This window comes from Balaenoptera ricei, chromosome X (assembly GCF_028023285.1).
Source record: "Balaenoptera ricei isolate mBalRic1 chromosome X, mBalRic1.hap2, whole genome shotgun sequence".
Lineage (NCBI taxonomy): Eukaryota > Metazoa > Chordata > Mammalia > Artiodactyla > Balaenopteridae > Balaenoptera > Balaenoptera ricei.
Window position 1 is genome coordinate 134175761 of NC_082660.1, and position 23830 is coordinate 134199590.

Consider the following 23830-nt stretch of genomic DNA (forward strand, 5'->3'; position numbering starts at 1 on the left):
GTCCTCTGCCTCCTTCTTTGCCAGTGCGGACGGGGGCAGAGCCAAACTGTCTGGGGCGATTTGGATGGAGTGCACGCCCAGCCTGCCTGACAGGGCAGGGACAGGCTGAGCGTGGGTGATCTCACTCCAGGTGGGGCTCTGATTTGCCCTGATTTCTGAGCCCCAGAGTGTCCGGGCAGATAATGGCTCTCTCTTGTCTGCAGGCAAAAGGCAATCAATACGTCCTTGTACTTTGAGCTGAATCATGCTAAGTCCTGCCGACAGTGCCACTGCCTCTGGGGCTGTTACAGGTCTTGGAATTGCCACTGCATGTCCTACACGCCCCTCCCCAACTCAAGCCCCACAACCATTTGTATGTGACCTCGGTCCTTGGGGCCACCTCTTCTGTGCCAGGAGGGAGACAGGACACCCTAAGAACTTTTGAACAAGTAGGAAAATTTGAGAGCTCTTCACGAGGTAGCATTGATGGGACATGGTGATTGATGGAATATGGGGGCTTAGTTTGCCAGAGCTGCTGTAACAAAGTACCACAAACTGGGTGACTCAAATAACCCAGTTATTGTCTCCCAGTTATGGAGGCTGCAAGTCCAAGCTCAAGGTGTTGGCAGGGTTTCTCCTAAGACCTCTCTCCTTGGCGTGTAGATGCCTGTCTTCTCCCTGCGTCTCTTCACAAGGTCTTGCACTGTGCGTCTGTGTCCTGACCTCCTCTTCTTATAAGGATATTAGTCATATTAGATTAGGGGCTACCCTACTCAAGAACGACCTCATCTTAATTATATCTGCAACGACCTTATTGCAAATAAGCTCATGTTCGGAGGTGCCGGGGATTAGGACTTAAATATATAAATTTTGGAGGGGACACAATTCAGCAAAAACAATGCACATCTCTGAATTCTCCTTAATTTCTCTTTTGAATAAAAAAAAAAAGCAAGGTTGGTTTCAGATGCCTTCTGAAAGAACGTAGGAGGAGAAGTAGGTTGTGCTATATTATCATTTGAGAGGCATTTTAACATTTATTCCAGAAAATTCCTTTGGATGTTTACTACCCATCACCTGGCTGTTATAGCAAGATGGCTGTCTGTCTTGCTCAGGCTGCTGTAACGAAGTCCGCCAAACTGGTGGCTCAGACAATGGAAATGTATTGTCTCACAGTTCTGGAGGCTGGTTTATGGCAAAGTAGGAAAGGAGAACTTCACAGCGTGGTCCCCAGGCCCCTCCCCAAGCGTGTCCCTGCCCCATCCCCCTTGGCTTGGGTCTGAAGGTCAGCTTCTCAGCCAACTAGGAGGGGCGCCCCTGTCTAGGCACCAAACCCTTTAGGGACTTCAGAGAGGAACAGAAGGAGTGCCACACAAGGATGCCCCGTCTTCCTCTGGACTCCTGACTTGCCTGGGTGCCTCAAAGACTCCTCAGCACCAAGTGTACAAATTTGAGCTCCTGTCTCCGCCATCAGCGCCCTCCCCTCCCCCCGCCACTGCTCACCTGTGGCAAAGGCCCTCCCTCCATGCACCATGGGGCTGGTTTCTTGGGTTCATCTCATTTCCCCACCTTCCAAACTGAGCTCACTCAGATACCTTGTCTCAGAGAAACTGGCCTGTGTGAGAGCCCCGGGCCTGGCTGCTGGCCCCATCACAGCGCCGCTCAAGCTTTCTTGGCTCTCTGCCTCACCTGATCAAGGTGGGGCCTGGAGGCTGGGCCCCAGCATGCTGCCTGGCAGAGGGGCTGGGGAGCAGTGAGTAAGAGCACAGCTTCTGGCACAAGGCAAAACCCTGGCATTGCCCTGTACTGGCTGTGTGACCTTGAGCAAGTCACTTTACCTCTCTGTGCCCCAGTGTCCTCATGTGTAAAAGAGGGAGCAGTGATACGTACCTACAGAGGCTGTCCCAAGTACACATAAAGCCCTTTGCGCATTGCCTGGGTGCTGGTATGGTTGGGCGCTTCCTGATTTGCTGGGCCCTTCAACAAATGGAGAGACCAACGTCGGCACCTGCTGGTCTCAGAGGGAAATGCCGCTGTGGGCGCCTGAGAAGGAGCTACTGCCTCTGTGTGAATTTGCTGGGGCTTCCGTGACAAGGTAGCAGAAACTGGGTGGATTAAACAGCAGAAAGTTGTCCTTCCACAGCTCTAGAGGCCAGAAGTTAAATGAAGGAAGGTGTCAGCAGGGCTGTGTGCTCCTCCGAAGGCTCTGGGGTAGAATCGCTTCCAGGCCTTTCTCTCAGCTTCTGGTAGTGCAGTCAGTCCTTGGCGCCTCTTAGCTTGTAGATGCAGCCCTCCAACCTCTGCTTCTATCATCACGTGGCTGTCTTCCCTCTGTGTGTCTGTGTTCAAATGTCCCCTCTCTGTGAGGACGCCAGTCATATTGGATTAGGATGCATCCTACTCCAGCACAACCTTATCTTAACTAATTACCTCTGCAGAGACCCTATTTCCAAATAAGGTCACATTCACAGATACCTGGGTTAGGACTTCAGCATATCTTTTAGCGGGGACACAATGCAACCTGTAACAGGACCCCTGGATGAGGTGCCATTTGAGCTGGGCCTTTAAGAAGAAGTCACTCAGGAGCAAGGCGTTGAGGGACAGGCGCCAGCTGGGGTCCCTATTTCCTCTCTGACATAGCTAGAAACGCCAGGGAGAAGGTATGCTTTACTCGCCTGTGACGTCCCCAAGTGGGACGTGTCCTTGCTCCCTGGCACCATGTGCTTTAGATGGGACAGAGTAGCGACAGCGGCCCGGGGCTTTCTGCTGTCTTCGTGGTTATCGTGGAGACAGGCGGAGATCAGAGCTACCTGCGTGCACCAGGCCCTCGCTGGTCTTTCATGTGCAGAGAGGCCCTGTCTCTGGCAGCGCTTCCATTTCCTCTGGTCATCTGCAGTGTCCAGGAGGGACACAGAGGCGCAGCCCACTGACCTGGCCCCCACGAGCTCCCAGTCTAGGTTGGGGCCAGATGCCACGGTCAACTCCAAGGTGACTGAGAGCAGCTGAGCCGTCTGGGCTCACACAAATCGGGGACTACTCGGGCTACTCAAGTCCCTGTCCCCCCCACCCCTCCTCCTCCTGGGACCCCGGAGTGTCCTTTCTAACGTGCCAGGCTGATCATCTCAAGACCCACCCCCCAATCCCCACTTCAAGCCCATCTTGTGGCTTCCCTTTGCCACACTCAATCTGGTCTCTGCTTTTAAGACCCCCGCCAGCTTCCACCTCCTCCCCTTATATGCCCCCAGTTGCCCGGGGCTGGCCTACTCCTCCATGGAGCTTTTCGGGTGCCTTTGGGGCTGGATTTGTGCACGGCCCATGCCACTCGGCCCTCATCCTGCCCCCTGCTGGGCTGGGGCTTCACCAAGGCAGACCTGGGGCTCACCCCCATCTGTAGCCCAGTGGCCAGGTGCAACGAAAGGAAAGAGTGAGTGGCTGTGATGTGGACCTGGGTAGGTGTGGTTTGGAGTGAAGGGGAACCCCAGAAAGCCAGGGAGTTCTAGATTCTCTCCAGCCCTAGCCATCACCACGGCCCCATCCTGCTGGGTGTCAGGACCTGCAGTGGGGGCAGAAAATACACTGGGACTGGAGGGCTGTGTGCAGTCACCCTCGGACCAGCCTCTGAGCGCAGGAACCCTCAAAGGGACCCTCTGAGGGCTGAGACTGTCTGATCCTCCCTGGTCTCAAGCTCACAGGCACCTTCTCTCCGACCTTCATCGCCTGAGTCTCCCACATGCCCCTTCCACTGGCTCTCACTCCAAATTCGGTCTGTAGGTTTCCTGGGCATCTTGTTCATCACCCGTTCCCATCAGCCCCTGAACTCACAAATAGCCACTTTGGATGCTGCAGTGTGGCCACGGGCAGGGCGCACCTCTGCACGTGATTAGCAGCACCGTCTGAAGGGGGCTGGGGTCGAGGATGGGAGACTGGTGAGGGGGTCCTTCAATCCCTTTCCTCTGGGACGTGGAGGTCAGTGGCCCGAGCTCAGCCCAAAGAGGAGACAAGAGAGAAAAAACAAGGGGGAGGGGGGAAGGCAGTGGGTCTGGGTGTCCCACCGCACTAGCCAGGAGGCTCCTGAGAGAGGACACCCTTGGATCCCCAGCACAGATGGAGAAGCGGAGGCCTTTCTTACCACCGACTCTCTGACTCTCTCCTTTGGTCGCAGTGCAAGAGGCGAGGAGACTGCCCGCCTGCGGATCACGACACCCGGGGCGGGACTCCGCCTGGTGGCCCCAGACCTGGAAGAAACGAGGTGCAGGGCCTGCTGCTGCCGGGGCTCCTTACACACGGTTCTAGAGTTGGGGGCAGCGGGGTCAGGGTGCAAGTGATGAGGCCTGGGGGCTGGTTGATGGGAGACATGAGCCACCTGGGTTCTCTGCCCCCATCCCATTTCACTCCACAACTCCTGGGGAGCGAGCACTTGGTCCATGGGAGGCCAGACCCGGCCCTGGGGACCCAGCGGCGGCCACCCCCCGCTGAAGTTGCTTACTGTCTGCCTGGTGGGGGAGGCAGACGCAGACACGAGTGAGATGCTGAGCGTGTGCCAGGGGCCCCTGGAGGCGATGGTTCACCCTGCTGGGCCCTGTGGATGGGATCTGGCTTTGCAGAGCCCCGTGAAGCCACTGAAGCAGCTGTGGCGGGGGGAGGCACCAGGAACAGGGTGGGGTCACTAGGTCAGCCTTGACAGTTCAAGGGACAGGGGAGGGGGTCGCGGGGGGGGGGGCACAACCAGCAGGGAGCACGGCAGGCCCAGCCCCTGCCCCGAGGTAGGGGGCAGACAGTCAGGTAACATGCAGGCAGGGTTTGGGGGGGCTGGGAGCTGGGCCCCAGGGAAGCTTGGGTGGGGGCAAAGGGGGATGTGAGCAGGGAGGGGCCGCTTCTCCCCGGAGGGGCTCTGACTGCTGCTCATTTAGCTATTCACCCAGCTCACAGCAGTGAAGCCGACAGACTGGGACCCCACCTTGTGAAGCCAGAGTCTGGGGAGGGAGGCCAGTGCACAAGCCCAGGCTAATCCTTGGGGCAGTGGGAGCCCCGATCTCTGGGGCCCTTGACTGTCTGCATTGGCTCCTCCGTCTCTACACCCTCGCCGCAGTCGGGCACTGAGTCCTATCCATTCTAGTTTAGAGATATCTCTGTCCCTAGTGCCTTTCCCCTGGGGCCAGGCCTCCTTCCTCACTCGCTCCATCCCAGAATCTCCTCCATATTTCTACCTGGGTGCCATTTCTAAAGGGCAGCGGTGGTCCTATGCCAGTCCCTGGGGAAAAACCCTGCAATGCCCCCTCCCCTTTAGGCTCTGCAGCCTGAACTCTCTACCTTGCCTGGTGGGGCTCATCCACCCCCTCCCCAGGCTCCCCTCATACACCCTTCCTCCCTGGGCCCTCCCCCCCCCCCCCCCAGCCTCCCCCAGCCCCATTCGTCTGTGCAGGCTGTAGGCTCTGCCGGGGATGCCCCTTCCCATCTGCATTTGTCAGTCTCAGCTCAGATGTCTCCCCTTTGTAGCACCTCCTTTGCTTGTGTTTCTTTCTGAGGCAGCTTCTGTGAGGGGCTTTCCGCGCTGAGCTCACACAGCGCTGTGTTCATCCCTCCACCAGAGAGTCTTCCACACGGAGTCACAGTTGTCCACTCACAGATGGCTCTGCCCCAAGGACTCCAAGCTCCTGGAGCGCTCAAGGCCTGGCTGGCCCAGAACAGGACTGCAGGAGCATTTATTGCTGGAATGACTGAGAATCACCCAGTGTGACAACGTCTTTAATAAGGCAACACTGGAAGCTGCTTCATTGGTTTCCCTAAGGTGACCAGTCCCTGAGAAACAGGGGCAAAATGACCCTGAGAGATGCAGGAGGAAGCCAGGTTGTCTCTCAGGAAGGTCTGTGCTGTGTGCCCCATAAGGCCTCCACAACCCATAAGGCCTCTGGCATTTTGTCTGGGAGTGACAAAGCTATAACAGCCCTTGGAGATCCTCTGGAGCACCCCTCCCCCACTTTCCAACAGGAAAGTCAAGTTGGAGAAAAGGAAGAAAGAGGGAAAGCTAGAATTCACTAAGCCCTGACCTGTCCCAAACAGCCTAACACGTGTCCCCACGCAGGATGTAGATGCAATCACTATGTCCATTTTACAGATGAGGAAACTGAGACCATGAATGCTTAAGTAACTTCCTCAAAGCCACACGGCCAAGAGCAGGCAGATCCATGACTCCCACCCCACTGCCTGACTCCCTCCCTGCGCTTTTTGCTCCATAAGTCACTACAGTGGGAACTAAGGGGAGGGGGCAGGAAGGGGTGCTATAAATACTTAGTACTTTACAAATGACTATATGATGAGTTTATTTGTAGGCATCCAAATGCAAATTACCACGAGGCTTTTGAGGGTTTCTGGTTGAGCTTTGGGAGAGAGGTCAGGGCTCGAGAGATTTCCATGCTCTATGCAGAGGGATGAGAGCAGAAATAATGGGGTTCAACGTCGATATTTACATGGGGTACAAAGTCAAGGGACTCGAGGAGAGAGGAGCCAGCAAACTGAGCACAGATAGTATCGTGGAGGTGGCAGCTGCCTGGTCATTCCCCTGAGGGCAGCTGGTGAGGGTGGTTCAGTTCTGGCCACGTTGAGGGTGAGGTGCCTGAGGGCCAGTCCCGGAAGCAGGGAGGGTACGGGTCAGAGCACAGAGGAGAGCTGGGAACAGGCAGACGTCACTGGCTTAAGAATGACAGTTGATGCCATGGGAGCAGACGAGGTGACCAAGGTAGGTGGCAGAGCATGCAGGCGGAGAGGGATGCCAGGAACACCAACATTTAAGCCAGTGACACAGAGTCATGATGGACGGACGGGGGAGAGAAGGCGGGAGTGGCCCACTGGGTCAGTGGTCCTGAATGGTGAGAGTGATGGCAGTGTCTCTGCTGGGTTTGACACCGTGAGGCTCCCTGATGACCTCAGAGACAATGGAGGGAGGTTGAATCAGGAGTTAGGATCAGTCTTACACCATAGAAGATTATAGTCTGGAACTCTGAAGTCAGACTGCTTGGGTTCAAATCTCAGCTTCTCCCCTTGTTACTTGTGGAACTCGGGGCAAGTCACTCCAGGCTCTCTGTGCCTCAGTTTGCTCATCTGGAAAGTGGGCATGGATAAGAACAGTGACCGTGTTGTGGGGTTGATGTGGAGAGCTAATGCATTCAGAGTCATGAGAATGGGGTCTGACCCTCAGTCAACAGCAGCTGTTAGTAGATTTTGATAATTTGCCAATCCTGCAATATCAGGATTTGCGCTCTTTGGAGAAAGCTGGCATTTGGAGATGGGGTAACTGCCCCCATCTAAGTATGGTTGGCTGATGGGTAGTTAACTTATGTTTCTTTCCACCATAGGTCTTCCCCAGGCTCCAAAGACAACGAAGCCCCCAACCCCAGAGAGCCCAAGAGAGACTTGACTGGTGAAAGGGCCTTCAAGGGCCTTGATGCAGACTCTGAAAGGTAACTCAGTGCAGGGACACGGAGCCCATGTGGCCCCCCCATCCAAGGTCAGTGGATGGAGCTGGGACCAGGACTGTCCCATTCTTCACTGTGTCCCCAGTGTCGGGGGCAGTACAGGTCCTCAATGAATATCTGCCGAAAGAATGAATGAAGGAATGCATGAGGCCTGGAGAAGGGCAGGCCCCTGCCAAGATTCCTCAGGGAGCCAGCTGCAGAGGAGGACAAAACTCTAGGCCAGCAAGGCCGCCAAGCTGGAGGTTTCGGGAAGTCAGTGACCAAAGGATTCATGGACCCCAGCAGAGCATCTAACAGGGCCTTCCAGGGTGGCCTGTAGACGAAGGGAGACGTGGAGGGGGTGCAGGGATAGGAGGCAGAACGATAGCAGGGGATGCTGAGTCCAGAGGGGCTGGTTGTGCCCCAGCCATCCCGCAACCATCCCACTGACCTGTCCTTCAAGCCAGGCCAGGGGAGCCTGGGTATGGTGAGCAGTCGCTCACAGTTGGGCACTTCCTGAACAGGAAGTAATGGATAAGAGCCCACAGCCTTGTCTACCTGCCATTGTCTTCTTAGTGCGCAGCCCTAGACCCTGTGGAGCCCCAGCACTGGAATGGGGGAAGGGGACCCAGGATTGTTCGGGGAGCCTTGTCTCTGCCCTGGGCTGTGTTGGCTTATTAGTGGCCCCAGATGCCTTGTCTCTTGTTCCATTGGTCATTGGCCCCCCATTGTGCCACCTTGCTCTGTTTCTTGGCTCCACCTTGCTCCCAGCCCATCAAGTTTGGAAAAAAGGCAGAAATATTGTTGATATCAGCTTGGCTTCAGTTGGAGCAGTGCAGGGTGGCAGCTGAAGGCCTGGGCTTCTGGTCCTTGAGGCCCACTCTCAGGACACATGAGTTAAATTAAATCAAAACCCAATCAGTCAGCAAATGTTTCTCTTCCCATAACAGATCAAGTGCACAGTCAAGTGACGGCAACGTAGAATCTGGACCCACGGGCTCCACACCTGAAGGCTTGGCTGGAGCAGACATCAGCTCTGGAAGAGGAGGGTGAGCTACCTGGGGGAGGCCCGTGGCCCCAAGTTGTTGATTCTCTCCTGTTCCTGGTCAAGTCGCCACAGCTGATTGGGCTGCTGGGGGCGGGGCACTGGTCATTTCCCATAGTCCCGTCTACTGCTTCTCCCATCTCCAGCACTCCCGCCGCCGCCACATCCTTTGTCCCCGGACTTCCCACTTCTGAGATTTACCTCTGCTTCAATCTTGCTCCTTCTCCTACCCTCTTCCACTGGCTCTCAGGATCCTCCCAAGTAGGCATAAGGGCAGGCCTGGGCGGGTAGGATGAACATGTGGAGAAGGAGGGAATGATCGATGAATCGCTGCCTTCCTGCTTCTTGGCTGAGCTGTGAGGGCAAGCTGGAAGGAGGTCCTTCATCCCTTCCAGAAGCCCCAAAGCCTCCTCCACCTTCCTCCTCTGGCCAGCTCTGCTCTCAAGTTCAGTGAGCGGAAAAGCAGTGGCCCCAGTGAGACAAAGTAGGAGACAAGCGTGTCTAGCTGGGCTCTGACTTCTTGGACCTGGGTGGAGTCAGGGGCCATTTTCTCAGGTGATCTGGGGAGTGGCAAGGTCCCACTTGTCCCCAAGTGGTTCCAAACCAAGCATGACTCATCCTTGGGGACAAAGGTTAGGTGTACAGATGTTGGCACAGATAGTTCAGCTCCAAGCTGTTCTAGAGCCCTTATGGTTCAGAACAGATGGCCAGAGAGGAATGGTGAAGCCGGTGTCTACAGAGAGCCACCAAGGCACGCTGCCAGCCGGCACCCCTGCCCTACAGTAGTCTGGCCAAGGAGGGAATCTCCGCTTTCCCAACTGGCCCTCTCAGCTGCCTCTACTTGCCCAAGCCCACCGGGAGCCCCTTGCCCTGACTAACTTTACTAGTTTGCAACTGATGCCTGGACCGCCAAGGCCTGACTTCCAAATCAGTAGCGCAAGACAACACGGGAAGAGGATGACAGGCCCCAGCGTCTGCCCACTGTGCCTCAGCCGGTGCCAGGAAACGCCACGGGTCCGGGGCCTCGGTTCTCTGAGCTCCTGCTAGTGGGGAGGACTGTGCAAGAGCCCGACACCCGCAGCCTGCATCACGGTGCTGGCCAGCACGGTCCTGCAGGTTGACTCCATTCTCTGGTCCAACATGACTGGGCTTGGTTCTTGACTGCTTCGTCTTCGAATATTCATCCAGAACATCCTTCTTGCCTATGTCCCCCTCGCGAAATGAAGTCTTTGCTTTCTGCTTTCAGTTTCCTTAAAATGAAGCCAAAGCTCATATTAAGTTGCAAAATTATCTGAATATCTTCTAGACTTTTATGACTTTTAACAGTCTTTTACATTGTCTCTTCTGTAGACAATGATTTTTAAGAGACTTGCTTTTATGGTCTTTGCAAAGAAAAGGTTGTTTGTCATGAAAAAAACACCCACTCTCCTTTTCCATTCATTTTTTTAAAAATTATTTATTTTTGGCTGTGTTGGGTCTTCGTTTCTGTGCGAGGGCTCTCTAGTTGCGGCGAGCAGGGGCCACTCTTCATCGCGGTGCGCGGGCCTCTCACTATCGCAGCCTCTCTTGTTGCGGAGCACAGGCTCCAGACGCGCAGGCTCAGTAGTTGTGGCTCACGGGTCTAGTTGCTCCGCGGCATGTGGGATCCTCCCAGACCAGGGCTCGAACCCCTGTCCCCTGCATTGGCAGGCAGATTCTCAACCACTGCGCCACCAGGGAAGCCCTTCCATTCATTTTTATGAGTTTACTTAATAATTGAATTCAGTGATTATGGTTGCAAGTACAACTGGCGTAAGTGGGTGTGGAAACAAACATGAGGAACTCTTAGCATGCTACTCAAGTGGAGGGTGCAGGCTCGCACAGGTAAGTGCTCGGCACGCTGTGAGTCACAGAGAGACATAGAGCTCAGCCTATACCTGGGAAGGCTGCATAAGACAGCACCCACTGAATCTGTATCAAGTTGATGGGCACAGACGGACTGCAAAGGGTTGCTGCTTCTACAAATGGCCACAGGGCCCAGTAATAATCACAGGAGAACTTTAGCACATGTTGGGGCCCAGGCATTTTTCTAAGTACTTGGCATCTATTGACTCATTTACTCTTCTCAGAAAATGTATGAGGCATACACAGTTGTCACCCCATTTCACTGATGATCCAACTGAGGCCCAAAGAGGTCAGTTGATGTGCCCAAGGTCACACAGCCAGAAGCTTAATAAAGCTGTGATTTGAAACAGAGTCATGTGCCCCCCCAGGGAGTGTGCCCTTCACCACGAGGCCACGCTGTCCTGGTGTCAGTCAGCTGTAGGATGTGGGTGACTACTGTGCTCCAAGCATCCATCTGAGGAACTCCTTAGTGCCCATCATCTGTTGGGAACAGAAGCCACCCTCTCGGGGGGAGCAGACATAAAGACGCAAAGTCCTGAACCAAGACCGGGCTTGGCCTCCTTCCACAGGCTGTCCTCACCTGCTGTCTTTACCCCTCTCCTGGATGATCAGGAGGTGCCCAGTGCCAACTCACAGCCTCATAAGCCTGGACCAGCAGCCACCAGGTAAGGGTGGGGCAACTGCCCAATGACCAATCCCATTGCCAGACGGCCTTAGGGTTCATCCTCACGTCCAGCACCCCAGGGTCCCCCTTGAACCTCTCAGCTCCATGCCTTCTTCACATCAGGTGATCACTGCAGGACAGAGAAGGCTGGGAGGTGAACCCTCCCACCGGGGGCAGTGCAGGAGTGGGTACAGGTGATAAGTCAGGGGACCCAAGCTGAGGTGGCAGAGAAGAGGGCATTGAGAAGTGTAGCTTGGGAAGAGACCCTGCTAGGAGAAGTCAGTGGGAAGAATCCCAGGGACAGCCAGCCAGCAGTAGAGGGCTCAGTCCCAGGGAGCATGTGGAGGTGGCTAGGGAGGTGCAAAGGTGCAATGGGAAGAGGTTGTGCATTCCCACGCTGCAGGCTTCTGCCCTGTTTCATCTACCAACCCACCAGTGGGAAGTGGCCATTTTGCTGTGGGTGTGTGCAACATTTAGTAAGGAACGATCGTTCTAGATTCCCACAGAGCCCTGGGAGGTGTAGGTCATGCAAGGATGCTGGAACCCCAAACTAGGAGGACACTTCCCCAGGAATTCCAAGCTGGTCACGGCCAGATGTAGGTCCTCCTTTCCTGTGAGAATGCAGCTGGGAAGGGGAAGACCTGGGCCCCAGGTCTCCTTTGGTCTGAGGCTTCAGAAGGTCTGTGTGTTTCCTCCTTCAGCTCTGGTGCCACTTCTGCCTCTGCTGTCCTGGCTAACAGGAAGAGCAACAGCCCAGCACACCTGGAGGACATGGAGACGGACCCAAAGGGGTAAGGCATCAGCCAACAGCGCTGAGCTTGTGCGGTGGAGAGAGGCGACTCAAGTGTACATTAGCCTTTGGCTGGGAAGGTGAGGCCAGTGAGCTGGCCCAAGGGACGTGGCGAGGGCTGAAGCCCCAGCTGGAAACCTCTGGCCTCCTCCAGGAAGTCCTCCATAGTCAGGAAGTCACCCACTCTGTCGGTCAGCAACCACTTGGAAGGCACCTGCTCTGTGCTGGAGACTGGAGCACACAGACAAATCGGACAGGGCTAATGGGGGGCAAAACCTGGTCCAGACTGGAACAGGGGAAGGGGGCCCCAGGACAGCCTCATGGGAGAGGTGACTTTTGAGCTGAATCTTGAAAGGTGAATAGGAGTCCTCCAAGCAAAGGGTACAGGAGGTACAAAGGACTCCAAATAACCTGGTGTTTACTGGCGTGGCACATGAGGTTTGTCAAGGTAGGCAGGGGCTGATTGGCCTTTTGTATCAGATATCGTTAATAATCACAGCAGCTACTTCACTTTGGGGCACCTACTGTGTGCACAGCCCTGTACTCAGTGTCTCATACGGCCCTCCCCACAATCATGTGAGCTTTGTGCCTAACTATAATGAATAACAAAGGACTGGAAGTCAGGTCTCTGTGACTCCTGGGAAGAACAGTGCTTTGAAAGAAATAGCCGGGGTGCTAAGACAGAGAGTAATGGTGGTGAGGAGGGTACTACTTAGATGAGTGGAGGAACGAACAACTCTAGGAAAGCAAGGAGTAAAGACCTGCAGATAGGGAAACACAAACTTAAAACCCTGCTTTGGGAACACGCTTAGCAGGTTCCAAAGCATAAAGTAGCCTACCCGGTGATGGGGACCATAGATGGAACCGTGCCCTGGTAAGCCATGAGAGGGAGATTGGATCTTCTTTCAAGTTTTAAGCCAGAGAGGAACACGGTCTGATTTAGGTGTTTAAAAAGTGAGTGAATTTTTGCAATTTCACACCACATTACAGCTACTTTTTTACATTTGTCACCCCTACATAAACTGATGCTGGGGGTGGGGTGGGTAACGGATCTCTAAGGTATGAGGCCCTATTATGTGACTTTTTTGTTTCAAATTGCCCTGACAATTAACAGAGTGAAAACAAAAACTGACACCCTATAGTGCGCTCTGCCAGGTGCTTTACTCTTGCCAGCAACCCTGTGAAATGGATAAGATGGGGAAACTGAGGCATAGAAAGGTTACCTGACTTGTCAAGGGATTCCAAATGGCAGAGCTGAGTCGCAACTGAAGAGGCTCTAAGAAAAACCCCAGGAAAAACTTTGAAAAGCTAGTTTATGAACTCTGTTCTTTGCAGCCTATTCTCAAGACCCAGAACCAGTAACTGTCAGATGGTTAATGTGTACAGCATGCCATCTGCACAATCGCATGTAATATTCCCCAAACCCGGGGAAGGATCTGGCTTCTTATTATGCAATTTGACAGTGGAGGAAACGGAGGGCTCCTATGAAGAGCAAAGCTAGAAATAGAGCTCAGATCTGGTAACCGTAGAGCCCAGGCTTACAACTAATTTTCTCTGATTAAAAGTTTGCAAAATCAAAACAAACTTTCTTGATCAGTGTTTCACAACTCTGGCTGCACTTGATAATCACCTGAGAAGTGGTTTGTTTTTTTTTTTAAAGTATCCTGTGACCCACGCGGAGAGATTTAGATTCAATTGTTCTAGGGTAGTGGTTCTGAAACAGGGGCATCTCCCCCACCTCCAACCCCCCAAGAGTCACTTGGCAATGTCTGAAGACACTGTTGATTGCCACAACTGGGAAGAGGGTACTACTGGCAAATGGTGGAGACCAGGGATGCTGCCCAACGTCCTACAGTGCAGAGGACAGCTCCCACCACAGTTATCGAGTCCAAAATGTCAATAATGGTGAGGCTGACAAACTCTGTCCTAGAGCTGTCACGATGTCATGGGAGGCCAGGAGATTCTACAATGGGAAGAAAAAAAGGCGGACAGAGTCCCCACCTGCTCTGCAGGGAACTGCGCAGCCGGCACAGAACGTATGCGCCTGCGCACACGCGCCGGCACGCAACGTGTGTGCCTGCGCGTGCGTGCCCCGGGAGGGTGTGCCTTTGCGTTCGGCGAGTGTGCGCCTGCGCGCTCCGCCATTTTCTGCAGTCCCGAGCTTGTGTCCGGTGCCTATCGGGAAACGCGACCGTCCACACAGCGAAATGGCTACCGTGGGCGTGAGCGGCCTCGGCGGCGCTTCTCCCGCGGTCGTGCCCGCGCCTGCCGCTAGATGGCGCGCGAGGATCACAATTGGGCCGGGCTGCCCTTCCCCCGTGGCCTGGAGGACATGGGTGGTTCCAGCGTCCTCGGGGCTGAAGCAGCGCCCCCGACCGCGTGTGCACCCTCGCCGCAGTGCCGGCGGAGGCGGGAGAGAGGAAGGGAGCTGGGTGCCCGCAAGGAGCCAAAGGGGCTGTTTGGCGGGGTGCCCTGGTGTCGGCGGTGTCTGGGCACTGGGCGCTGGTCTTCAGAGCTGGCTGGGGCCGGGAGCTGTGGACTCGCGGGGAGGGCGGCTCGACCCTCCAGCCACGAGGGCCCTCGGGCGGAGATGCCTGCTCTGGGCGCTGGGGCTCCGTGGGCAAGCGGCTTGTTCCTAGGCGGCGGGGGAGGGAGGGGAGTGGGGTGGGCAGGGGCCTCCTGCAGAGCGGTGGAGCTGTCCCAAACTTGAGGAGCTCTACCCTACTCTAACTTGGTTTGCTTCATCACAATACAGGTACAGGAAGAGGTGGTATAGTATAGTGAGCACGGACTCCTGTGCCTGGGCTCAAACCTAAGCTCTGTCAGTTACTTGCTATGCGGTTTTGGGTATCGTACTCATCTATGTGCTTCAGTTTCCTTACTTGTAGAATAGTGGCCGTAATAGATCCTACCACGCAGGGTTGTTGTGAGGGTTAAATGCGTTTGCATGTAGGACATTTCCTGGCACAGAGTACTACGTAAATGTTGGATTCTCCTTTTATAAGAAGTTACAGCCAAATAAACCAGTCCCAGAGGACTATCTCTTTCCACCAGAACTACTTAAGGACACTCAGAAAGGTGGCCTCTGGTCCCCTTTACCAGCCGTATTGGCCTGACTTCATTTAATAAGATAGATAAGCTCACCTTCTCCCCACTAAATTTGTGTTATTAGACTTTACATCTAAAGCATATGCTGTTTTCCTCTGTGTTGCAAGTCTGGGCTTTTCAGGTTTATGTTCTCTCTGCATTAGGAACAGGTGAACTTTAACCACACTTGTTCACCGCGCACAACTGCTGTCAACCATTGGAGGAGTGTAATGGAGGTAGCACAAGAGTCGAAGGGGCTGTTTTCTTCCACGTAGAGAGTGTGATTGTGTCCAGAATTGTCAGTAGCTGTATTAGGCTTCTGGATCTTTGATCTGGTTACAGCCAGAAGTATTACCTTCCCTATCTCTAAACACTTGACTTCCAGGCAATTCATTAGTGGCCTGGAAGACCTCTGGGTTGTTACATTGCTCAGCAAGACTTCCTGTGACTGTTTTACTAAGATTTCCTTTTTTTTTTTTTTAATGAATAGCCCAGTTTGCTTTTTTTTTTTTTTTTTTTTAAAGGAATTCACGTTCTTTTATTTATTTATTTATCACTGTGTCGAGTCTTCGTTTCTGTGTGAGGGCTTTCTCTAGTTGCGGCAAGTGGGGACCACCCTTCACCACGGTGCGCGGGCCTCTCACTATCGCGGCCTCTCTTGTTGCGGAGCACGGGCTCCAGACGCGCAGGCTCAGTGTTTGTGGCTCACGGGCCTAGTTGCTCCACGGCATGTGGGATCTTCCCAGACCAGGGCTCGAACCCGTGTCCCCTGCATTGGCAGGCAGATTCTCAACCACTGCGCCACCAGGGAAGCCCAAGATTTCCTTTTTATGGATTAGGTGGGTTATACCGCCTATGATTGTAGTGACTCTGCTCTGAGGCCTAGGGTGAAGGAGCCTTATTCATCCACTTGGCCCTGTGTCACAGTGGACATCCAAATTGCTCTTTGCTGAGAATCCTGGCTTTATTCACAGACTGACTTGGTGAGGATAACTTCTATTACCGTAATTCTATAGGGGATAGGGGTTTGTACAGGACTCCGATTAAGTCCATGGTAAAGCTAGCTCAGGGCTTCCAGAGTCGGGAAACAAACTCTTTAGGCACTATCTGAGGAGAGCATACTGTCCAAAAGGTATGAGCTCCACTCCCCTTGTTACTCCAGCTTGAAGGCAGCGAGCCTGCCTGCCTACTATGGGATTAACTTCTGTGAATAGAGTCCCAGGGCTGGAGGTAGCTGGTGGTGTGGTCTTCTCGTCCTAAGATAGCCCCACCAGCCGGAGGCAGGCTGCTGATTTTGGGAGGCTTGAGTTCGGGATGGGCCAGGATCAAGGTGATGGTGGACGAGATATTCATCCTTTGGAATGCTAGGCTCATGTTCTCAATAATCTCACTCAGTCTCGGCCCCGGCCAGCGTACACGTGACATCTTTGGTGCTTGAGGCCACCAGGCAGCAGCACCATCACACGGGATGTGGAGGAGGCACCGGCCCTGAGAACAAGGCCCTCCGAAGCACCTCAGGATGGGGATGGTGATGGGAGGGATGCGCAAGGGTAGCCGTGATGTGAGGCTAGGACGGAAGGAAGGTCTCCCAAAGAGCTTGATGCCGAGGACAGCAGGGAAGGCACTCCCTCCTTGCTGGACTGGGGGGGTGACAAAAGCATCTGGGCTCACGCTTCATGTGATACACGTGGGGACAGCCTTTGTTGGTGGGCGAGGAGCAGTGGTGCTGGGGTACCCCTGAGGAAGACACGAGCTCTCCCCGAGGTGGGGGCCATGCCGGGCTCCTGTCTGCCCCACCTCCCGGGAGAGGAGCCCGCTATGGCCACGGGAGAGGATATCGGTGTGTAGTCGGTAACCAAGGGCTTATTCTTCCTCAGCACCTTGGCTGATTTTGAGGACGAGAATGTGGTCACCAAGGTGGGAGACTCCTGGCAGGGGAGGCCTGGAGCCCAGCAAGATGACCGGGGAGACCATAGCCCAGAACAAACCCTAACACGCCAGCTACTTTCTGCAGGTGTGATGGGCTAGGAGCCCATCGGAGGCTGACAGGCAATGAGTATCCCAGGGGTAGATCTCTGTGGCCTTGGGTTTGGAGCCACAGCACCAAATCTGTTACACCAAACCTGGCAGAGAGAAGGTGCCCAGAGAACCGTGCTGTCTGGCAGCCACATGGAGCATGGAGACCTGGCCTGGCAGAAGGATGCGGGTGCCTTTGCCATTCATGGGGCTGGAAGATTTCTAAGCTGTGCCTTGTATGGCAGCATTTCAGTGTTCTCCTAGCTCTCCAGAGACCTTTGCCCAAAGTGGTCATGAGTTTGGGAATAACCTAGAGACGATATGCAAGTACTTCATATGAACCAGTTGTAGGTAGCGGCCATACACACACTGAACAAGAAGGCCAGGCCCCCAGGCACGCCCTCAGGAAGCACCCAAATAGCACAGCAGTGACACGCGTCCTTCTCATGCTTTATGTGTCCTCACTCGTTTAGTTCTCACGCCAAGCCTATGAGAGAGGTGCTATTATTACATCTGTTCTATACTTGAGAGGCTGAGGCGGAGGGAGGTTGCATGGCTGGCCAGTGGCCTGACAGGGCTTAGAAGGCCGGCAGGCAGCCCAGAGCCTGCATTGCGACCCCTGTGCTGTGCCCGCTGCCTCTCCATTGTGGTAAGCCGGCTCCTTCTTGTGCTTCAGGCCTCCTTGCCCCCCAGCTCTTCTGTCCCCGCGACCGTCACGCTGTGTCTGGATCAGAGGATGCCAGACACTTGCTAGCTGTTCAGTCAGAAGTGGATGCTGTTTCCCTCCCCTCGTACTCAGTCCTCTTCTGACTACCTGCTTCTGTACTTTATCCCCCGCCTGTCTCTCCAGGTTCCCATTGGGCCTCCCCTCCCAGCCACTCCACCTCCTTCAGTCTGCATCGTGCATTCCTGTGTCCTAGAGTGACATAGGACTAGGCACAGGGCGACTGGGCACATTGAGGCAGGGTACCTCACCCAGCCTGGGGTGAGAGGGCAGGTGCTCTGGGAATGGCTTCCCAGAGGAGAAAGCGGTGTCATGTGCAAAGGTACGAGAGACATCAGGTACACGTGACATAGTCTGGGAAGATGAGGCTGGGGAGCTGGGCAGGTGCTATCATGCTTGTTCTCTACCCTCCCCACTCTTAAACTAGTTGAAGTCCTGGGCACTGGATTCCAGACCAGGGGCTGTGTGCTACACCAAGGGGTGGAGATTCAGAAAAACCATTATACCTGTCAGTCTCCTGCTGCTTCTTATGGTAGGTGACTTCCAGAATGAGGTCCATCCACATCTCTTCCTTGGTGACACCTAAATTCATTTGTCCCTCTCTCCCTCAGCCTTGTGTTCTCCAGAAACTTCACTGGAGGATGGGGGCAGGGAGCTCATTCCAGGAAGGGGCTGCCCCACCCATTGAGGAGGTGAGCGGGGCTGTGTCTGTCAAGTCCTTGCTAGCCCCATAGCTCTGCTGTAACCAAGTGAGTCATAGGCCAAGACCCTTGGCTGCAGGGGTAGTTCTGGGCACACACTGGAAGGTTGGGGTCTTGCCACCAACTTACAATGTAACCTGGGTTTTCTCATCTATAAAATGAGTACTTCTATCCATTGATCTCAGGAACCTCAAGGAACAAACAGCTCAGTGATTTTCAAGGGTTGTTTAAAAAACGTCAGCGTTCTTTTAAACTCTTTGAAGTGGCGGTCTCGGCATTAGCCCCTGCTTGACCCTGGAAGACATCAGCTCTCAGTGTTGACACGGCGGCTCCTCCCTCCGCTTCTTTCAGGATGAGGAACCCCTCAAGGTGTACGGTCACTGTTGCTGTCACTGCCACCTCTGAGCAGCCTCGTGTTTATGTGCCAGCCTCCCCGAGTGAATTGGAGTCTAACTCAACCGGGTAAGAAGGGACAATCGGGAGACGTTCTGTGGGCTATTTCCTCCCTGGAGCTAAAGGACTCGGCTTTTGGCCCACGTTACTTCCCTGATATTAGCTCTAGTACCTACTCCAGTTCTCAGCAGCCCGTTGATCAAGGGGCCACAGAGTGTAGCCCAAGTTCCCCTAATATAAACTCCTGTGTGTGGGCCTGAACAGAGTCTCCCAATGAGAAGCTGAGGTGGCACTTCTAGGACTCTGCCATCCTTCGGACCTTGCTAATGTTTCTTGGGGAACATGCTTGCAGAGTCCAAAGAAATCCCTTTGAGGCCAGGGCCTGTGTCTGTCTCTCTCACGTTATCTGTTGTGAGAAGAGGCGCATAACCACTGCCTCACCTGAGTTCCTGTCCTCACCTGCCATCGTACAGTGCAGGAAGGGAGCCGTTGCAAGGAGGCTGAGTGAACTGTGTGTGTGTGTGTGTGTGTGTGTGTGTGTGTGTGTGTGTGTGTGGAGGAGAGATCAGAGGAGCGTCTGCTGCCATCAAGCCAGCAGGCTGGAGTGCGGAGCACGTAAATGGGGCCAAATTTGGTGTCATGGTGAGCCCATCGTGAGGTAGACCTTGTTTCCAAAGTTGCCAGGGGCTTGTCCAGGGTGAGGCAACTACCTGAGCTCACCCTGGAGCTCCAAGAGTGGGAAGGGAGAGGTTAGATTGCTGATGGAGATTTGACAGTGTAAGATGAGGCTTAGGGGTGATCTCGGTCCCAGGCAGAAGGGAAACAAAATGTGGTCAGAGAGGAGAATGGAAAGTCCACTGGACTGAAGTCTCTGGAGGGTAGCGTCCCACCACTGGCTGCAAGGAGCGTCTTTCTAGCGCTCTCAAATCCACACACACCAGGCTGTACTCATGGGCTTTGATTTCAGCCCGAGCCCACAGTGGGCTCAGCAGCCTAGCAGCTCGTGTTTCCTGCTTTTGTTGCCCGGCGGGGGGTAGAGGACCAGCACCTCTGCCCCCAGGCATTCCCATGAGCTCCTTCACTTCCTCCAAACAAAATGGGGGTCCTTCCTGTCCTGGACCCCTGCCTTAGGTCAGGCCCAGTCCCCTGGAATCTTCCAGTATACCTCTTTCTGTTCTGCTATGCTTTTTCTACAGCAAAGGGATTCTCTTTATGAAGGAGTACGTGAATGCTCGTGAGGTATCTTCCGGGAAGCCACTGTCTTCATTCTACAGCAGGTGAGAAGTCCCAGATCTTTCCATGTCACGGCCTTCTCCTGCCAGGCCCTGTGTTGTCCTCATTCCTGCATCCCCAGTACCTCATCAAGTACTTCGCCCAGAGTACCTTCTGTGTAACCATTTATTGAATAGGTAGACGATTTAATTGCTCACGGACATGATTTATGCCTTTCCAGATGTTCTACCTGACTCGGTGCCTTTGCGCTCCCCTTTTGTCGTTAATTCATCCTACACTCCACTTCCAGCACCATCCGTTTCTGCCTGTATTTGTTTCTTGGTAGACTACAAGCTTGCTTTTGTGAAATCCTGAGAGCATCACTCTTGATAGAGCTGGTGAGGCCCTTAAGAACCATCTAGTTAATTCCATCCTGTTCCAGAACTCAGGGCTCCTGTCTTCAGCTCCCATGCTCCTTCCAACATGCCAGGTTGCCTCATTTGAACACACATTTCACTCATCATCTCTTTGGCTGCTTGCTTCCAGATGCCATATTGAAGGGTACCTCCATGCCACCTCAGCTAAAAACTAACCCACACTGAGACAGTGTATTCCTGGGATTTTTTTTTTTTATGACACATCCATCACCCCACTGCTAGGGTGAGGATTTTAGTAACAGAGAGGTGCATCCTGGCCTTATTTCAGGATTGGGCCTCTGGGGACTCCAGACCAGCTTTCACTGCTGCTGTGGAATGATGATCGTGGGCGTAGGGGTCAAGTTCAAGTGCCTGCTCAACCCCCATTTATTGGGTCATTTTGGAGAAGATGCTCAACCTTTATGAGCCTCCGTTTCTTCACTTGTAACTCCTTAGAGTGATTTTTCCTAGTAGCTTTGTTGAGATATAATTAATATATCATAAAATTCACTCTTTAAAGTATACAGTCCAGTGGTTTTTGGTACATTATACAACGTTGTGCAATCATCACCACCATCCAATTCCAGGACACTTTTATCACACAAAAAGGGAACCCCAGACCCATTAGCAGTGCCCCCAGCACCACAAGCCACAGCCCCTGGCCACTACTATTTTCTGTCTCTATAGCTTTTTTCAGGGAGGTGGTTTTTTGTTTTTGTTTGTTTCTTTGGGGTTTTTTTGACATGCCACGCAGCATGTGGGATCTTAGTTCCCTAGCCAAGGATCGAACCTCTGGCCCCTGCAGTGGAAGCTCGGAGTCTTAACCACTGGACCGCCAGGGAAGTCCCCTCTTTGTGGTGCCATCTGGTGTTTGCCTCTCTGAACTCTGTCCATCTCCCGGTTTTTCTTCTTCCGGTCCCAGCAGTATTTTGTTTAATGGGACACTTAGAGTTGTGTAGTCCAGTGTTTTCACCTTTTGCTTTACCTTCCAGGAGGCTTAGAGGTAAGCTTAAATCTCAAAAGAAATCAGAAGCTGGGCTGAAATTCTGGCTCACCCCTTACTCCAAGCATGACCTTAGGCAGGTCACTTAACCTCAGGAGGTCATCACACAGCTCCTGTTAGCATGACAGCTTCACTAAACCATATCCCAGAGCTTGTAGCTAGTTGCCCTTCCCTGGAAATAGTTTTTTTGATCATTATTTTTTATTATAAAAAGTCATATTATTGAAAACTGAAGATGCGAAAAGGAAAAAAAAAAAAATCACCCCTAATTCCACTGTGTAACCCAGCACGGTATTATGTTGGAATGTTTCCTTGTTTTTTTTTGTTCCCATTCTTAGTTGATTCCTGCTGTGAGTGGGCTCCTGGCGATTGTCACATTATAACCGAGGCGCATATGTGGGGAGAAAAGCCATGGACCTTTCCCCCTGGTCCGTGAAACTGACAGTTCTCCAGAATCCTAGCCACCCCCTTCTCATCTTCCTCACCACAGCAGGTCTTCTTTGCCCCCAGTGTAAGAGCTCTTCTCTGAGAGAATTATGCCTCGTTGGCACCAAGTTCATTTAGCATAACAGATGATGGCTGGTCATGCAGAGTCCTGTGTTAATCAGAAAAGCCTTCTCCACTCATGACTGCTCTCCTCTCTCCCATCACACTCCCTGCAGCGTCGGCAGCACTGAGGACTCAGGCCACATGGAGAAGAAACTCCCACGTGACAGCACTCCATACTCTGAGAGGTAAGTCTGCTGTGTTACCAGGGAGCTCACAGGTCTCCAGGAGGAGAAGCAGGTGAGGGAGATTTACACGCTAAGTCCATTTGCTTTTGTCTGCCGCTTTGCTACTTCTGGCCCATTTCCAGATGGGATGTGTCACACCACAGCATAGGGCACTGCTTCCCTCATTGGGCTGTCACACTTGTGGCAATGAAAGCCTTTGAATCCAGCTAAGACCAAAGGGCAAAAGCAGTGAGTTAGTGGCAGAGCTAGGGCTAAACCCCAGGGCCCTGAGTACTCCGAGGTAAGGGACGTTTCCACTCTGCTATCTGACTAACTGTGAGCTGGGGCTGGTGGTGGTAAAATAGGAGGGAGGAACAGGGCTGTGACGAGGGCAACACTGTCAAGAGACTGAGCCCCGGGCCAGCAGCAAGGCAGGCAGGGGCTTTTGACAGGTTCTCTCTGAGGAGGAAAACCAGGGGGTGACTTGAGGAACAAAGGCAGGGATCCTGGAACTGGGGAGATACTCAGTCTACAAGTCGGTATCTAGGACTTCAGTCTGAGGTCCCAGCAGGCTCTACAGCCACACTGACTTTGTGATAGTCCTTGGACCCATGCTGCCTCTGTGATACTCCAGGTAGGACTCAGTGCTCCCAGGCATGAAGAGAAGGGCCATCAAGACAAGGGGCCAGGTAGGGCATACAGAGACGTGTCTCCTGTAGGAGAAGACGTATGTCTTCCTATTCTAGGTGGGAACAGCCCCCCATGCAGACACGCTAGGCCGAGGGACAGAGACAAGCAAGCTGCCTGGAATAAGAATCAGATCGCGGTGTCCAGACATACGATAGAGAGTAGGGTGAAGATACAGGACTGGTTTCTGGAAACAATGTGAGGGTCTACAGTGGGCTGCGGTCCAGTCTGGCCCAAGGCTACACGGCCAGTTCACACCACAGGAAAAGATGGCAGGCTGGGAATCCTGGCAGCAGCCTAAGCCTGGCTGCGTCAAACCACAGGATCTGGCTGCATCACATCAGTAGTCTGCGTACCAGCCTGACCGTGGATCCTTGTTTTTCATTTCCCAGAACAAGTGGAAGGATCTGTACTTACTGCAACCAGGAGATCGGAGACTGTCCAAAGATTACCTTAGAACATCTTGGCCTTTGCTGCCACGACTATTGCTTTAAGGTAAGGAAGACAGGTGGTGTTGCTGAGAGCATCATCCACAGCTGGGGAGCCTTTATGGGTTCAGAGAGTGTGGAGAAGGCTTTATCTCTGTATGAATGTGCTCCATGTCAAAGGCTTTGCAGAACTGGGAGCTGAATGGACTCCCAAGTCGAAAGGAGTACTATGTGCTTAATACTGTGAGGGAAACAAAAGCAGTCTTCTGGGGAAAGACTATTCCCAGCAGACAGCCAACAAGTGCAAAGGCCCTGGGGCAGCAGCATGGAGTATCTTAGCTCACGTGGCTGGAATGACATGAGTGAGGGGTGAGTGGCTGGAGATAAAGTCTTAAGGATGGCTAAGAACTGGATCATGTAGGCCTTTCAGGATACAGAGAGACTTTGGGTTTTATTCTAAATGCAGTTGGAACCTACTGGACGGTTTGGGTGGTGGAGAGACAGGGTCTGACTCATGCTTTTCAAAGGATCCCTCTGACTGCTAGGTGAAGGAGCGACTGTAGAGGGGCAGGAATGGGAAAAGGGAGATCAGTTAGGAAACTGCTGCAGTACATCAAGCTAGAGAAAGCAGTCACTTGAT

General features: G+C 53.5%; 2 protein-coding genes across 6 annotated transcripts in view; one reads left to right on the forward strand and one right to left on the reverse strand.

Moving 5' to 3' along the window:
- ZNF185 (zinc finger protein 185 with LIM domain) overlaps nt 1-23830 on the forward strand; it is a 58476-nt gene that overhangs the window by 21277 nt on the left and 13369 nt on the right. For 3 of the 5 annotated variants that reach the window (XM_059910577.1, XM_059910578.1, XM_059910579.1), the window contains exons 12-20: nt 4139-4225; nt 7329-7433; nt 8378-8476; nt 10926-11021; nt 11722-11811; nt 18690-18800; nt 19928-20008; nt 22025-22096; nt 23155-23257. In XM_059910577.1, coding sequence (XP_059766560.1) covers nt 4139-4225; nt 7329-7433; nt 8378-8476; nt 10926-11021; nt 11722-11811; nt 18690-18800; nt 19928-20008; nt 22025-22096; nt 23155-23257 — 844 coding nt within the window. The remainder of the gene's footprint in view (nt 1-4138; nt 4226-7328; nt 7434-8377; nt 8477-10925; nt 11022-11721; nt 11812-18689; nt 18801-19927; nt 20009-22024; nt 22097-23154; nt 23258-23830) is intronic. The other 2 variants (XM_059910580.1, XM_059910581.1) reach the window with 1 other exon arrangement.
- LOC132357268 (heparan-sulfate 6-O-sulfotransferase 2-like) overlaps nt 21561-23830 on the reverse strand; it is a 131269-nt gene continuing 128999 nt past the window's right edge. The window contains exon 4 of the mRNA XM_059910583.1: nt 21561-22302. The gene's annotated coding sequence lies outside the window, so the exon portion shown is untranslated. The remainder of the gene's footprint in view (nt 22303-23830) is intronic.